Source organism: Lactuca virosa, chromosome 3 (assembly GCF_052849685.1).
Source record: "Lactuca virosa cultivar CGN04683 chromosome 3, Lactuca_virosa_CGN04683_v6, whole genome shotgun sequence".
In the NCBI taxonomy this organism is placed as follows: Eukaryota; Viridiplantae; Streptophyta; class Magnoliopsida; order Asterales; family Asteraceae; genus Lactuca; species Lactuca virosa.
In genome coordinates, this window is record NC_136428.1 from 296,017,254 (window position 1) to 296,035,197 (window position 17,944).

General features: G+C 37.3%; 1 protein-coding gene across 1 annotated transcript; it reads left to right on the forward strand.

The window, feature by feature from the left end:
* Nucleotides 1-2,753: 2,753 nt before the first annotated feature.
* LOC145167289 (NADH:ubiquinone oxidoreductase, 17.2kDa subunit) lies at nt 2,754-6,077 on the forward strand. Its single transcript, XM_079086448.1, has 5 exons — nt 2,754-2,949; nt 3,937-3,963; nt 5,158-5,249; nt 5,370-5,479; nt 5,570-6,077. Exons 1-5 carry the CDS (start codon nt 2,861-2,863, stop codon nt 5,729-5,731), a joined length of 480 nt encoding a protein of 159 aa, XP_078942574.1. The 5' UTR covers nt 2,754-2,860; the 3' UTR covers nt 5,732-6,077.
* The last annotated feature ends 11,867 nt before the right edge of the window (nt 6,078-17,944 follow it).

A 17,944-nucleotide genomic window follows, 5' to 3' on the forward strand; every position in this document is an offset into this window, starting at 1 on the left:
AAGAGATCTACACAAAGGACATAATTAATCATTCAGTTTTCCTAGTTTAAACACATTTAATCTACTTTACTTCGTTTTTTATTGTGTTTCTGACTTAGTTATAGGCTAAATACCCTAACTTTCATTTATCATAGATGAACCTAATAACTATGTGTTGATTTCGACTTTCATGGATTAATTTATGTTGCTTTTTTACTTGTGTTTGATAAATCAATATCCTAACATGATAAAGTTCTAATTTTTATCACTTATCTGCAAGTTTGTGTAATTAAATGACTATTCTAGTTGCATAAACTTGATATTTAGTTATTTATGATCATTAAATTGCTAGATCCAGAGATGTAACAAATCCTAGCGTTAGGTGGTAATAGTTAGTAATTTTAACTGTGTTAGAGAACATTAATAATCATATTATGTGGTTGATTTATTGTCTTGGTCATAGATAAGTAAATCGCTAAATCTTGTCATTCATAGTCCAAATAACCTTAAAATCAATTTAGTGTTCACTTGTTGCATGGACATTGTAATAGTAGTTCATGAATTGATCAAACATTATGAAATCAGAACAGGATAACTAGTAACTCTATAATTTGGTAACTACATAACTAATCCATTGCATTAGAAATCAACCATAGGAAAAGGTGATTCGAAGCTAAACGAAAGTACTCTTTAATCTTGAATTAAAATCGTTTCTATTTTGTTTGCTTTAGTTTAAGTAAATTTAGTTAAAAGTTAGTTGATAACTAAGTTTTTCCGAACGTGCAAAATCAGATAAAAACCCTTAATTTATAGTTATTTTTCTAGTTTAATTAATAGCAATTATTTTCTTATTAAAATTTCCGTTCCCTGAGTTTGACACCCTACTTATTTTACTATACTATTACGCGACTAGGTACACTGCCTATTTGTGTTTTAGATGGTTAAATTAGCTAGAATTTGTAAATATTAAAACTAGTGCACGTAAAAGACACATCACCTTCTTCCCTACTCATTTCTATAGAAATCGATTTTAGAGAGATTGGGAGTGAGCGTGATGATTTAAAATATTAAAGGAGAGATTAGAGTTAAATTTAAGAATTATTGAAACAATTGAGCTTGAATAATCAGATTGAAGCCATAAAAGGTACATCTCTTGTAATCATCTCCACTTGAGACTGCCTAAAGGTTTTAATTCCCATGAATTCGAAATCCTATAGGTGATTAGGGTTTAGATAGAGTTATAATAAATAAATAAGTGTTTACTTATTTATTCAATACTATCCATTGACACTGTTTGGTTTTGATTCTAAGAGCTGTTTTAGAAGCACCAAACCCTAGCTATAATGTAATTTGAATATGAGATCTATAAAAAGAGATAGATTCTTGATATAGCTTTTATTTGAATTTTTTAAATTTACATTTTAGCTGATGAATCCAAAATATCTGGCCATTATCATCTATTGACCTAATTGAATTTTTCAAGTTGTCACGAGTTTCAGTGCCTCCACAATATCTGGCCATTATCATCTATTGACCTAATTGAATTTTTCAAGTTGTCACGAGTTTCAGTGCCTCATGATTTAGTTCTAGATTTATTAGAGAATAAATTACATGAACTGTCTCTCATGTAAGTGCCAAAAGACAGTTTAGTCCCTATTTTTAAAAATTAATTTGGATTGTCCCTTGTTTGTTTAAAACGTTCCCGCTTCATCCCTACCGGACATGAAATGACTAAATTGCCCTTTATATATATATATATATATATATATATATATATATATATATATATAATTTTGTTTTTGTTAAGAGTAAATTACATAAATCATCCATCGTGCAAGTGCCAAAAGACACATTTAGTCGTTACTCTAAAAAATTAAATCAAACCATTCATCGTTTGTTTAAAACTTCAATGCTTCATCCGAACATGAAATGACAAAATTTTCCTTATTTATTTATTTTGTATTTATTTATACTTTATCTATTATTATTTTTAATTATATATTTAGAAAAGAAAGTGAGCCCTTATATCACTGCCATCTGTTTCTCTCTTCACTATCCTCTTTCACAAATCTTGTAACCACCATCTCTATCTCAACTCTGGCAACCCAAATGAAACCAAAAATCAACTCTCGCATGCACCTGCATTTTCTAGAGCTAGGGTGCACAAACCCTAGTCGTCGCCAAATCTTACAACTCAACTAAAAAAGAAACAGGTGGTGGCAGTGGAGGGTTGTGTCGGTGGTGATGGTTTTTCCGGCTAGAACATATGGTGGCGATGGAGATGTTGCTCTACGATTGAAACATGTTCGGTGGTGCATGTTTGAAGCTGTAATGGCAAAAGGTTTTCCATGGGCCGGAGCGGAGGCAATCACATGTAAAGTTAGAGTTCCAGCGGCGGTGCTCCATCGAAAATGGGTACTTCGGCGAAGTCGACACCAGTGAAATTAGGGCTCCGATGGTGGTGCAGGGAGGATAACATCCAAATGTGTGTATGTGTGTGTGTGTGAGAGGTGGAGTGAGTGAGATTTTTTTTGAGTTTTTTAATTAAAAGAATAATATATTAATTAAAAAAATTAAAAAACTATTTTAGAGACATATTTGTCATTTTATATTGGATATTGACCAAAATCACAAAAAAAATCCACACACAAGATATCCAAAATTAAACAACCGACACTTTTTTAATTTTATGTTATTATTATTATTATTATTATTATTATCTATTTATTTATTTAGACTATTTTTAGTTGACCAATATAATTTTTGGAGTTTTGGGAACAATAATAAACAAGATTCCAATTTAAAACCCCAAAAGAGGGGTGAGGAATCCTGTTAAACGTTGAGGCGATCGATCGATCCAGGAGGAAAGAAAGGGGGAGAAATGGCTTCCGTGGTGAGGAACGTTCTGAAGAGCATCAGAGAGAAGGGTCTTGTAAGCTTCGCAAGAGAGCTTCGTGAAGAAGGATTTCTGTTCGTTCTTTTCCCCTTCCATCTATCTATATTTATTTTCCTTTCTCTAAAATTAATCGAATTAAAGATCTATCTCGAAAATGAGCTATTGTTCGTTCAATTTGATATTGACCTACTTCTTCTAGTGTGTATTGAGTGTGGTATGTAATAATTTCATGATGCATATCTGTAGATGAAGAGATGAAGAAAGAGGGGTGGGGATTAGATGATTGTTAGATTTTTGGAAATAGGCTTTTACAGTGTCGTAGATGCATTTCGCTCAAGTTGAGGGTAGTGTTTGTGTATGGGATTAAGTTATTTTTGTTGGTATTTCATCTTTTAGGGTTCTCTATTTCGAAATTAGTATGAATTCTCTAATATTATTATAGATTGATGATATTGCGTAGATTAGATTAATTATAGGCATTCGCTTTTAGGGTTTGCTAGTGTGGAAGTCATGAAATTGATGACATTTTTGAAAGAACAAAAGGGTAAGAAGACTGTTTATACGATTCAGATTCAGAAAAACCAAGAGGACTGTTTTTTTTTTTTTTTTGATTATATACAAGCAAAATTACCCATGTTGGTTATTAGAAATTTATTGTAATAAAGAGATGATATTGATATTTCATGTGGCAATGTCACTATTGTTTCTTCCAATTCTAAATTAATCATTAGTAGAATATACATAATACATGCAGATTTATGGACTGTTTTTTCCTAATATTGATACCAGACATGAGTGATGATGATATTTGTATAATAATGAAAATCTTGAAGGACATATCATTTCTATAGTCATAGAAGAAATGGGTTAGTGTAGTTATTGATGTATATATAATCAGATGGATAATTGATAATCCACTTGTTTTTCTGTCAAAAAGTTATTGTGGACTGGACATATGATATATGAAAATAAAGAATGTTTTTATCTTTTACATGAATCTCATTCTTATCATGTTCCATTCATGCAACTGCATTTAACCTTTTTTTTTGTGCTTGTTTCAGGAATTGTCTAAGTGATGGAAATCTTTTGTAAGTAAAGCTCCTTGACTTATTATATATATATATATATATATATATATATATATATATATATATATGGTTCAGCTATCAGCTACTAATTTATTAGTGTAGTGAATTAAGTCCATTTCTTTCCTATTTTGTGTGATGAATTATGTGTGCCAACCACAAACTGTATGGGGTCAAGGTTCCATTATCTGATGTATTACTTTCCTCAACTTAAACTTTGTTTGTAAAAAGATGTTGCCTCATTAAAATAACATGATTGATGCGTTACGATAATAAAAAATAAAAAATTTAAAAACATCATTGCTAATATCAGTATATATCATATTGAAAATTACAAATTCTTGGAGATATTATATAAAGCTACCTTTTCTGGGAATGCATGTAATTTTATTATTTACGATTTTTTTCTTGGGAAAGAGAGCATGCTTGATAACTTGGAAAATATGACGACTAAAAAGATAAAATGAAAACTCTGATGTAAGGAACTAATTTAATCTTAATTGTTACAACAATGATAAACCTTGACCTTGTAACTATTTAAGTCCTCAAGAAGTACCGACTCAACATTGAAAAGACCAGATTGCCCCTATTGACCCACCCTTAGTTCTGCAGTAATTTTATTTAACTCAAACTCAATCAATTCTTTTTTCTTCTTGCTCAAGTGAATTGCACATAACCTCTAATTGTTTCTTATGAAAAGTATTCAATCTAACCTTGCATGATATGCTCTTCGTTTCAAAATCATTTTTGCAATGGAAACTGGAAAGAAACCAAGGCTAAAATATGATTAATCCATTCTTAAAAATGCGCATTTGCTTAGAATCATCAACCCTACAGTTATTTGCATAAAAGGTAAAGGGCTAAAAGCTAAATGCAAGAAATAGCAACGTACTTTCATTATTTTTATTTTTATTTCTTTTTGTTACATACAGTATTATACCTCCAAATTTTTATTTTTTTTTCGTATTATCGGTACATTCTAGTTTGAATAATAGCTTTATATTTGGATGAGATTGCTATAAATATAATTGGTATATTCCTCAAAGTACTTTTTGTAGTAGGAAGAAATGAAAATACATAATAAAAGTTGTGTATTATTTATTTATGGTTAAGCACTTAAGCATGTTGAGTTTGAGGTATTAGAATGAATTATTTGGGAGTTATAATTAATTTTGGAATCTGAATGATTGGATTTAGGCAAACGAAGATTCACAACATTGGTGCTACGCTAGTGGGTGTTGACAAAGTTGGCAATAAATACTATGAGAAGCTTCATCAGACACAATATGGTGACTTTCTATTAAACCTGAAAGAAACATCACCATGGTTTCAATTGTTTTATCAAATTATATACTTTTTATTTAGGAATAAAAAAAAAAAAAGCAAAACTGTTTGGGTAATGTTTGTAGGAAGACACAGGTGGGTGGAATATGCTTCCAAGGATCGTTACAATGCTTCTCAGGTCCCACCCGAATGGCATGGTTGGCTGCACTTTATAACTGATCACACTGGAGATGAGGTAACCCCTCCTCCCTTCTACTTACTCCATCATGTACTATGTATCTTATTATTATAGCAAAACATTTGTTTGTTTGTTTGTTTGTTGCAGCTTCTAATGCTGAAGCCAAAGAGGTATGGGTTGGATCACAAGGAGAACTTCTCTGGAGAAGGCGATGAATACATCTACCATTCCAAGGGCCACACACTCAACCCTGGTCAAAGAGATTGGACCAGGTATCAGTCATGGCAACCCACCAAGACCCCCCAATAAATCAATCTATCTGCTTTCCCCATAAATCATAATCCATCAATAAAAGCACGCTTCAATCTTGCAAAATTCATCCATCAATCTATCATCATTCTGTATCTCTATCAATAACTTGACTTTGTCTTTTCCTTTTTCATCTATCTTCTTTCTTCAAACAATATCAACTCCATACTCCATATCAAAATGGCTCTCTACTTTTTCTTATTCATGTTTAATGTTTTACGATCCATGTTGTGATTCCTATAATATGGGAAGTTATAGATGATGATTTTCACTTATTTACCGGTGTTGTGTTGTACCACTTCCACAACTTTTTCAAAATGTGTTTAAATGCTATCATCTTTAGGAATTGCTCTCTTCAAAAACATGAATTCTTATGCCAACCGAATAGTTTTTCTAATTATGTGAAATATTAATTAGTTATGAAATTATGAAGACCAATGGAAAAATATTAAAGGTATTAACGCAGACCGACATGTTTTGTTTTACATTAAGAATAACGTGTAAGGAATATAAGCTGAATCAACAAAGGAAGGTAATGTGAACTACCCATTATAATCTATTAATTTGGATTTAGTCAACATGTTAATTGCGATAGAAAAAATGATTTAAAAGGGCAAACATTGTTTTTGTTTTGTATGCATTTAGTTATTAATGTAATTTTTTTTCTTTTTTTGAAAAATATACCGGTTAACTTATTGGTTTTGTCTATACTTACGAATATGTCTTGATGTAGTTTTTTTTTTATATAACATTGTTTTCGTTTTGCACACATTTATAGAGACGCAATTCTAACCATTTATTTTGGAGATAAAAAAATATTTTTAAAATGTAAAATAATTGAAAATTTTTGATTTTTTTAAAATATTATTTTCATCATTTATATTTTCCAAAAAAAAATAATAATAAATAAATAAATAATAAAATAAAATAATTACTGTTTTTTTTAAATATCTATGAAAATTTTTAATAGAATATTTAGTATAAAAGTTACAACAAAACTTTTAGAATATTCACATATTCTAATATAATATTAGACTACAAATATTCAAACAGTTTAAAATAGAATATTAGAATATTATTCTAACAAGTTTAGTAAAATATTAGAATATTTTAATATATGTAACAGTTATAGTAGAATGCTAGAATATTTTAACATTCTAAAAATTCAATTTGAATATTTACAATGTAATATTCTATTACAATATTTCATGTATATTAAAAAAACGATAATTAATTATTTATTTATTATTATTATTTTAGGTAAATAAAATAACAAAAATAATAATTAAAAAAAGAATTTTTTTGATTTTTTCCTTGTATTTTGCATTTAGATTTTTTTTTTTGATTTCCAAGATGACTGGTTAGGATCGCGTATCCATGTTCAATATATATATATATATATATATATATATATATATATATATATATATATATATATATATATATATATATATATATATATATATATATAGGTTCAGGTGTTTAAAGTATTTATTGTGTTATTGTATGCATAAATGTGGACCAATTAAAATTAAATAACAAATTAAATAATTAAATAAATAAATAAGGGTAATTTAGTAATTTGTTTAGTAACTTCCAAAAATAATTCGTATAATCATGATATTGACTTTTAACCTAATTTCTTAGGTTTATAAAACCTACAAGTCACTCCATCGACCAACCCGCCCACAGAAGATCGCCACCACCATCATTTGTTGTTGCCGCCACCACCATTGTTTGCTGTTGCCGCCGATCTCCAGTCGCAATTCGCCGTTATGGCCGCCGGTAATCAATTGAATTAGGTTCGCTTTCGGTTCATCAATTTGGAGTCGGAATTGAAATCGTATCGACATCAACTGAAAACGAAGGTTTGTGATTTTGTCTCCAAAATCGGAACTCCTTGTTACATTTTAATATGAACAGGTCTTGGAATCTTGATTGATTACTCAAGAATTTGAAGTCTCTTGCTGTTCGATTTAACTACACAAGATTAGAGTTCTGGACTCAAAATTGAAACGGAAATCTTGTTGATTTTAGAAATCAAAAGTCACAATTACAGCGAAACGGGAATTCGCATCTGGAACTCAAAATCGGTTTCTGTTCATCGTTATAGACATCAAAATTTCGGGTATCAAAATTGAAATCAGAATTTTTATTGGAATAAAATTGAATTCGGATTTGCACAACACAATCGAGATGGAAACTGGAATTGTCGGTCATCAATTTCGTCATTTTCAGAAACTAGATCGGAGGATTGTAAACGGAAATTTGATTTTGACTTTTAGGAGTCAAAAGCGTGTTCTTTTTTGTTCGTATGAAGAAGATGACTGATGTTATAGTCTTGGTCCCTGCAACTTCAGCGTTTTAACTATTCCAGTCCTTAAATGTTTACAGACTTCACAGATTTAACCCTCCTTTCACACTTTCAGCGTCAAATTGAAGAATATGGGTTATATTTTCATTTTACCTAATATCCGAAATTCTTTTCAAATTTCTCGGATTTTTACCATTTTTATCCCTTCTTTGCACTGCTACAGATGGTGGCGAATTCCGATTCTGTGGGAATTAAATCTCGATATTTCCTTTGTGATTTGTGTATTTTCTACGATTGCAGTTCTATCGGGATAGAATCACGAAATCCAATTCTATTGGAATGGAATCTTGAATTCTGATTCTGTCAGAATAGAATCTTGAAGATGAACATTGTATGGAATGAAGATGAACAATGACCACCGATCTTCCAAAAAGAATGGATTATTCTACCAGAATAATATACAATATAATGAAAAAAAAATGTAATAGTATATTCTCGTAGAATGATTTATATATTGTGTTTTTTTGTTATTAATAAGTGTAACATTCCCATAGAATAGTATATATATATATATATATATATATATATATATATATATATATATATATATATTTTCTTTTCTAAGAATGTAATGAAATTTTTTTAACTTGTATCCAAAATTTTGTTATTCTTCAAGAAGTTCATTAAATCAAAATATATATTATGTCAGAATGTGTATTCTTGTATAGTTTAATCATATTTGTTATTTTTCAATATATTGATAAAAATATTCCGTCAGAATTTTCGAATTAGGAAAATTATCATACATACAATCAGATTTTTAAAATTAATAGAATCTATTTTTCTTAAAATATGCAATTTTCCTTTTTTAAATTTATGTTAATTGACTAAAATACCCTTAGAATGAAATTAGATGGTATTTTTTTATTATATTTAATTTAATAATATGTATTATTCACTTTCCAAAATTAAGTAAAATGATTGACCCACAATTCTGCATACAATAACACAATACTTAGTTTGAATAGAATAACCTAAGCCTATATATATATATATATATATATATATATATATATATATATATATATATATATATATATATATATATATATATATATATATATATATATATGCAAAATACAATAGTTAACTTCCGACCATTCTCTGACTTCCCAAAATGCCCCAGAAGTCAATTAGTCCACCCTTGGTTAAAGTCAAAGTCAACAGTCAAGGTCAACAGTCCATATTGACCTCAACACGTCGAGTACAACCAGCCCACTCGCCGAGTTCCTTGCATAACTTGCCAACTCGCCGAGTCACTTGAGTGACTCGTTGAGATCCTAATGTTTGCGGCTGTAAACTCCTTGGCCAACTCGTTGAGTTTCCCCTGCAACTCGCCGAGTTCATGCATGTCCAAAGGTCGGGAAATTCATAGCTAACTCGCCGAGTCACTCTACTGACTCGCCAAGCCCACGACAATCTCCATCGGACTCACCGAGTCGACCATGCAACTCGTCGAGTCCCTTCAGTCCAAATCCATACAGATGCTTATTAAGCCGTCTTAGTCCAAATCTATATTGCAGATCCAACTTCCGAAGGCATGATTATCACGTAAAGTTGCAAACTTTACGTGCATGCAAGGCTCTAAGGTCTTATAATGACAAAACCAAGCTTGAAATGGAGTTTTACACTTGAGGAAAGGTTCACACTTGCTAAAGCTGAAAGCTTTATGGACTTAGAGACCAAAGAGAGTTCAGATCTGAAGTTACAACTTCAGATCTTAGCTCATACCCAAGAATAGCTTCTTATTATGCTAGAAAAGCCCTAATCTTTAAACAAATGAGATCTAGAATGAAATGAGGTCAAGATAACGACTTGATACCTTCCAAAAGATGCTAACTGAGGTGGATTTCCGATCCCCACATGTTCCTTGCTTCTAGACACTTGTTCTCCAAGTTCTTCTCACCAAGAATCCTCTTCCAAAGCTTAAAACACACAAATGAAGCACACACACAAATTAGGGTTTGCTGGACTCTCAAGAGGCTATAAGGGGGCTAAAGGAGGCAAATAATCCTTTAAATGGGGTGCAAAACCCCTAAAATTAGGGTTTCATCCTCCATCTTCTACTCGTCGAGTCCCTTCCTGGACTCGGCGAGTAGGTCACTTAAACGCGTGGACCAACCCGCTACTACTCGACGAGTCAGGGCACCCAACTCGTCGAGTAGACCTTGAAATCATGAAAATTTATAACCATAAATCAATACCTGAGAATCGAGGCATTACAATTCTCCCCCACTTGAACTAGACTTCGTCCTCGAAGTCTGCTGCGGTGAACAACCCTGTATAGTGCTCCAGCATTTCTGACTCCGGCTCCCACGTCTACTCGGATCCTTTCCGATGCTGCTACTGGTTCCCTACATTGTTCAAGTTCTCTCCGACCTGAACATCACCCAGCGATACAACCGTCTACTCATCCAATATGTGCCTTCATAGCTCAACAAACTCACTTACACCAAGCCTTCGGTATGACTGGACCGCCTACTCGGGGCCTACAGTCTCTCCGGACCGCTCGCCGAGCGTTTGACCCGACTGGGCCACCCTGCTAGGCCCTCGGTCAATTTGGACCGCTTTGGTCCGCTAACATCCTTTCCCAGTCCTACTCTTCTACTGAACCCCTGTGCCTATGACTTACCGTCGGCCCGCACCGGATATCTTGGCCTACTGCATAAAGTAGGACCGCCTCAGCCCGATCAAGCACAACATACCATCTAATATACCATCAGGATAATATATCCACATAACACCAACAATAATCTACCATGCCGCTCCTTGTCGCCCACCACATCCATAAAATACAGTCCCGCAAGCGATTACCACCAACAACATACCTACCACTACCGGTCAACCAGTACGACACTCATATCTAGCCCACATCATCCTTCGAGTTGGAACACCAATATGCCAAATCCACTTGATCATAGGGTCCGGTCATCCTCGGGATGGAATACCCTAGATTGGGATACCAACATGTCGAATCAGTTCAACCATCGAGTTGAAATTCTTAGGGTTTGTTGGCCTACCGCCTCAACCCTACCGCTCCTCTTGAGCCTCCGTGCCTACAACACGAGTCTGGTATGCCCACTCCGGCCCCAGCTCATGACTGGAATGCTCCCGATAACCTATCGACACTTCTGCCATCACTTCAGTTGTCCCAATGCTCCATCCTGAAGATTCTTACCTCCTCCATTGCCCAAAAGGGCCTAAACAATGTCCTTCACAACACCAACAAACATCACAGTACTGAAACCTCACCCCACACTATCCACTTGTAGAACAAGTTACTACCCCATAACACATATATACTCAGAACCTGATTATATAACGAACAAAATCCACACAATGTCTTCAGCATACTCCATCATCATGCTCAATACCCACACATGGATGTACAAACACATACAAAGTCTTTCCGTACACCTGAAAACCTAAGTCGTCAATACCGCCCTAAACACAGAAAATGTCCAAAACAGTAGGCTGCCTTCTGGTTGCTTCCGAAGTCCACTGAGACCTCCCCGGTCCCAACTTATCTGGAATACCGAAGTCCTGTCCGGTTGCTGAGCCAATGGTAATCTCACAGTCGCCCCACGCGACTCCCGAAGGAAACTTCGACTAGCAATAATCGCCCTAACTATATCGCTACTCATGGCTCCATCAATCATTCTGATCCATTTGATCATAACAGCCTGACAACCTGACGCCATCGAATCAGACACGAAAAGAGAACGCTACCAGAATACTGTAGTCTTACATCATGCCCGGTCTCCAACGACCTACCGTTTTCCTGATTCCGATTATGCTATGGTTTACCCACAATCTTGCGAACAGGCCCACCCTAACCTGATCATCTGAAAGAATCTGTGAATGCTACAAATCATCTCGCAGTCTCACAACACTTCTCACACCATCTGACCGCTAATGAATGTTACGGCTACCCCCGCAGTCTTACAACACTTTCTATACTATCCAATCGCTTGTGAATGCTACGGCTACCCCCTACAGTCTTACAACACTTTTGTTCTAACACAACCACAGTCTGATACCTTACCCTCAATCTATCAATCCAATTACCCTCAGAGTCTATCACACACCCGACTGAACACACGAACTGAACTCAATTCATGACTGGAACCCCAAACTGATTCCCCAAATTCTGCTATCAAGCACCGAGAAGACGCGATACACATGCTGGGAAGTTTACCGAACTCCCAACTCACACAACCCTCAAACCAAACAGCTACTTGGGCCGCCTTTCTTCCTGAAGAGGATGCGAAACTTATCCCAGTTTCGAAACCACTCCCGCTTCCGAATCCCGGGACGATTCTCCCCCACTTAGATTCGACTAAGTCTTCACAATACATGAAAATTGGAGAATTCCCAATCTTTCTCCCTTTCCAGCGATCGATCTGATAACAACCAATTCTTACCAACTAGTGCTCCATTACTAGCCAATCCCAAATGATCACACACTTCAAAGAACCAGATGAACACTTCCTGAATCCCAGTGAAACCGATAATCCCTAATGCTTGAATGATCCCTCATTCAAATCTTGAAGACCAATATATATATATAATCCAACTAATACCTTGACAATGAGCTACTTCCTTTGGCACTTTCACCCGCCAATCAATAACGGTTACTAAAACCACTGAATCCTGACAATGCTGAATAACCATTCTGTGGGACCCTGTCCGCAGACCTCCCACATAATACCCCTTTTCCAAAGGTATTCCAAACAAGTTTCCCGCTCAAACGTTCACAGCTGAACTGCAGTAGCTGAAGCAACCACTGCCCTAAACCGAGCTACAAAATATTCCCAAGACATAGTCTATAATCCCAAATTTGCAATAGGTTGCACAATCAATCCTTACCACCTGATACAAGAGATCCAAGGAAAATCGGACCTCACAAAATACTTATGCCACATCGACCCACTTGCACTCACCGACGCTAAAATAATATCGCCAATCCCTGCAACCAACTGACCCCAAGCTGGAATACAACCCGATCCTGGGGTCACAAGCCTGCTCACTCCTTCGAGCTCGAAAAACTGAAAGGGCACAACCCTTTCCATCGATGATAAAATTCTAATCAACCACTCTACTTCCCATCCTCTAATGAATCCCTGAACTCTCATCACCTACAATCCTTTGATAATAAATTTCTCCTGACACCTCCAATGGCCTAACAACTCATGAAACTCCGCAACACATAGATCAGACAGAATAGGCAACTAACCCGAAATTACTGCTTATCCATACTCAACAATATTCCAAGACAAAATAAATACCGATCACGGATGATTTGACCAATATTATTACAGAATGGGGTTTTCCAATTATATACCAGAGACTTCTTGCGGCTCGACCTTGACCTCCTGAGGAACGATGACCGCTGGAATCTGAATTCCTTCTGTTCTCAACGCAGGACAGCTGGACCTGAAATGACCTGGCTGGTGACAGTGAAAGCATATCTGATCCTTCTTGCAATCCCATTGCACATGCCCTCTCTCCTCGCACTTGTAGCACCTGAATTTGTGACAAGCAAATCCGTGGGTTCCCCCACACTTTCCACACACCTCCTGACCCTCTTGACTTCCAGTACTTAGGTTAGTTGTCTCCAACTCTTCGTCCTCTGCTGAAAAGTCTCTCCTCCTCTTTCCTAGTTGTGACCCCACCACCGACACTCCCCCAGTAGTCATCCCGGTAGCAATATCTCTTACAGATTGCAACGTTGCAACTTGCTCCTCAAACTTGGCGATCACCCTGGCGGTGACCCGATCCACGACACCGAACAATTCTTCTCGCAAAATCTGAGAAACCTCCACGAAAATCATCTCCCGTATCTGATCGACGGACAATACCGACCTATCCTGGCCACTCACTCCCGATCATGATCTGAATCCCGCCTCAAATCGATTTGCCATCACCATACTGAACATATACCAGGAAGATATCAGATAATCCGCATACACGACATGGAACCTACTCCCAACCAAACCCTAAGGGTTGTGACTTCCTTGACACACGTATGGGTCCTGTGCTTTCATTAGTACGTGCCCATACTACTTTCCATACCTACCCATATTTGTCTCAAGTATCACCATAACACCCTACAATATACATATACATAGCGAGCGCTAAATCCTCACTCCTAGATGAATGCTAAATATCTCATAACTGGCCTCCCGACCTCTCACTACCCACCCATCCACCAACTGCCACACGACCCTCCATTGGTGCCAGTTAACTATTGCATGAATACAATCACATACCGTACGGCTTAAACAATCTTAGACTAAAAGATTAAATCCCACAACGGTTGGACTCAGACAAGAGCTGCGCAGCAGGACCAAATCCCTTACCCTAAGACCATTTAACCCATGTAGCATGTAACTTAGAGTATTCACCCAATAGTTAGTTCACACGCAAAAAGTCACAAACAATCAATGAGGTACTCTACATAAGATAAGGCATCAAAGATCAGGAAATTCTATCATACGATTCCTGAGGATCCCTATCTTATTACTAGCATGCTGTTCTAACATATCACATAATATCAAATAACTTGTATGGTATTTTGGGGTCTACTTACTGGCTCCGACTGATCGTATACTTGCATCCTCCTTTATTATTTGAAAACCATTCGAAAATTATTTTGAAAACATTTTCCTTAGTTTGAGACTGGATTCACACGAGTGTTCCTCCAATTCATTCAAACCAAGGCTCTGATACCAACTTGTAACACCCATAAAAATCATGCCAAATTTAAACTTTTAAAACATTTCAAAACCATTAATCATTACAAAACTTGTTTTCAAAATGTATAATATCAGAGTATCCCAGAAACACAAACATAAATATGAGGAGCTGTACGATCACGCCTTTGCCTTGTCGCGATCACCTGATGTACCTGAAACAATAAACTAAAACTGTAAGCCCGAGGCTTAGTGAGTTCCCCCAAAATACCAACGCCATACACATATCAATAACATATAAACAAACAGCACGCATAATGAGCCATCAGTCTGACTGGACTGAATCCCGGTCCTCAGTCTATCTGGACCGCTCTCTGAGCCCTCGACACGTCTGGACCGCCCTCCTCAGGGTCTTCAGCCTATCCGGACCGCTCGCTGGGCCTTCGGCCTGACTAGATTTGGGTGACCCAGGCCTGCAGTCTACCCGGTCCGCCCAGGGTGTCTTGGCCTACTGCACACAGCAGGACCTGCCTCAACCCTTTCCCCAAACCAATAAACATGTGCACATAAATATCATATGCTAGCATGCAATAACAGATAGTCATACAGAGCTAACCGATCTCTAACATAGCAACCATCCTACAACCAGGATATCAATCTAACAGATTACTAGCATAGCAACCATCCTAAATCCAGGATGAAATATAACATATCAACCATCGTAAACCAGGATGAAATCTAACCTAGTAACTATCCTAAACCAGGATGTAATCTAACATAGCAACCATCCTAAACCAGGATGTAAATCATAAAGGTCCGGCCTTGGTGTCGTAGACCCTGTTGATATAGTGAGGAGGACTCACCTTGCAATGTCGAAATGAACCACGAAATCGCGCTCCCGAAACACTGCCCCAAACTCCAACACCTATAACCACCAATGATCCATACTTATAAATTTCCAACTTCCCAAAATGCCCTAGAAGTTAATTACTCCACCCTTGGTCAAAGTCATGAAGGCTCGGAGAACGGTCCAAACAGGCTGAAGGCCCGGAGAGGCGGTCCAGACATGCTGAAGGTTCTGAGAGTGGTCCATATAGATTGAAGGTCTGGTGAGGCGGTCCAGTCATGCTGAAGACTCTGTATGTAATCCATTAGATCTAGCGGTTAGATAGTAAGGAAAGTGTTGTGAGACTGCGGGAGGACCCGTAGCATTCACTAATTGTTTCAGATGATTAGGCCAGGCTGGGCCAGTTTGCGAGATTGTAGGTAGACCACAGCATAATTAGAATCAGGAAACGGTAGGTCGTTGGAGACCGGACATGATGTAAGACTACCGTATTCTAGTAGCGTTCACTTTTCGTATTTGGTTCGATGGCGACAGATTGTCAGACTATTATGGTCGAATGGACCAGAAGGATTGATGGAGCCATGAGTGGTGATATAGCTAGGGCAGTTATTGCTAGTCGAAGTTCCTTTCGGGAATCGCGTGGAGCGACTGTAAGATCGCTCGTTGGTTCAGCAACCGGGCGGGAATCCGGTATTCCGGATGAGTTTCTGTCAAGTATAAGTGTTCTGCGGGGAAATTTGGTCTGTGACTCTGTCTTCTAGTAAGAACCCCAAATTATCAGAAGTTGAGTAGCCAGTTGGGGGATAAGTGCAAGGAATTCGTTTATCATCAGGGTTCAGGACCCTGCGAGGGTTGGTTACAGTTGCCTTGGAAAGGCTGGGGTATGTTTGTAGATGTGTCCATGTTGCTCAAGTGGTCTGGCATGTAAGGGATGATAAGAAACGATTTCGAGGACGAAATCAAATTTAAGTGGGGGAGAGTTGTAACATCCCGTTTAAAATAGAATAATTAAATAATAAAACTGAAACCCCAAGAAGTAATTATTATTATTATTATATTATTATAGCCCAAAATCAAATGATAATTAGCAGAGTGTTGGTTTCGGGAAGCCAAATGGTGACATTTGAATCTCCAGGGGTTAAAGTGTAATTTCGGGACTTATTTTGTAAAGATTTTTGGTAGTCAGGGGGTGTTTGGTATCATTTGGACTTATCATGAAAGGATTTTGAAAATGGAGGGCTGTTAGGTAAATTTCGGACTTGGTTTGAAAGGAAATTCAGATGGCTGGGTATAAATGGTAAATATTGGACTTTGTTTGAAGAGATTGGGAATGAGAGGGAGTAGTTCTGCTATTTTCATTATAAGTTGAATGAAGACGGGATTTAAGACCCGATGCCCCCATACCGTCAGATGGACACCCCATGTAACCCTAACCCTAATCATTCCTCCCAGCCGCCACCTTAACTTCATCATTCTGGCGCCGCACCACCACTCTGTTCCTCTCGTGTTTCCGACCACCGAGCCGCCATTGTGCCAACCCGTTGAAGACAAAGCCACCTTTGGATGTCATGGTGGCGGGAGATCGGAAGGAACTCACCCTCGGGGTGTTGCTGATGCTATTTCCGGTGGAAGCCGCCACCTCTTTGCGTCTTCTTCTGTCCGCCACCACCATTGTTGAGGTCCCAACTAACCACCGGCGACTCCTCGCGGCTCCGACGACGGGCCTGAAGGCCGGTACTGCTACTGCTGTTGCATTTTCCTTCCTCCGTGCCTCTTCTTCTCCTTCTTTCTGTCACCATCCGTAATTGATGCCGTCGTACTGTTGCCGCCGGTCGTATCGCCGCTGTTGCTGCCATGGCTGGACTATTCCGTCAAGAGGGTGGCAGTGTTCGTAGATGTAATGCGCTTGCATGTGTGTTTTCTGTCGATAGGAAGTCACGAAGAACCACCATGGTGGTCAGCCATGGTGGCTGCCGCTAATGACGTTACATTTCCGACCGGCCGCCGCCTGCTTCCATTCTTTCCGCCGCCACCAACCACCGTGGAAGGTGGATGTGTGTGTGTGTGTTTTGCTATGTATTTTAGGTGTGTGTGTGTGTATTGCTTCTGTTTTGCGTTAAGTGGGTGGGTTGTGTAATCTGAAATCAACAGTGGGCCACCACCACCACCGTGAGGTGGTGGCTGCCACCTCCAACCACCACCTGCCGCCACAGTGCGGCTGTGTGTGTGTGTTTTATTAGTGTGTGTGTGTTTATATTAGTATATGTGTGTGTGTGTGTTATTTTGATCGGGTTGTA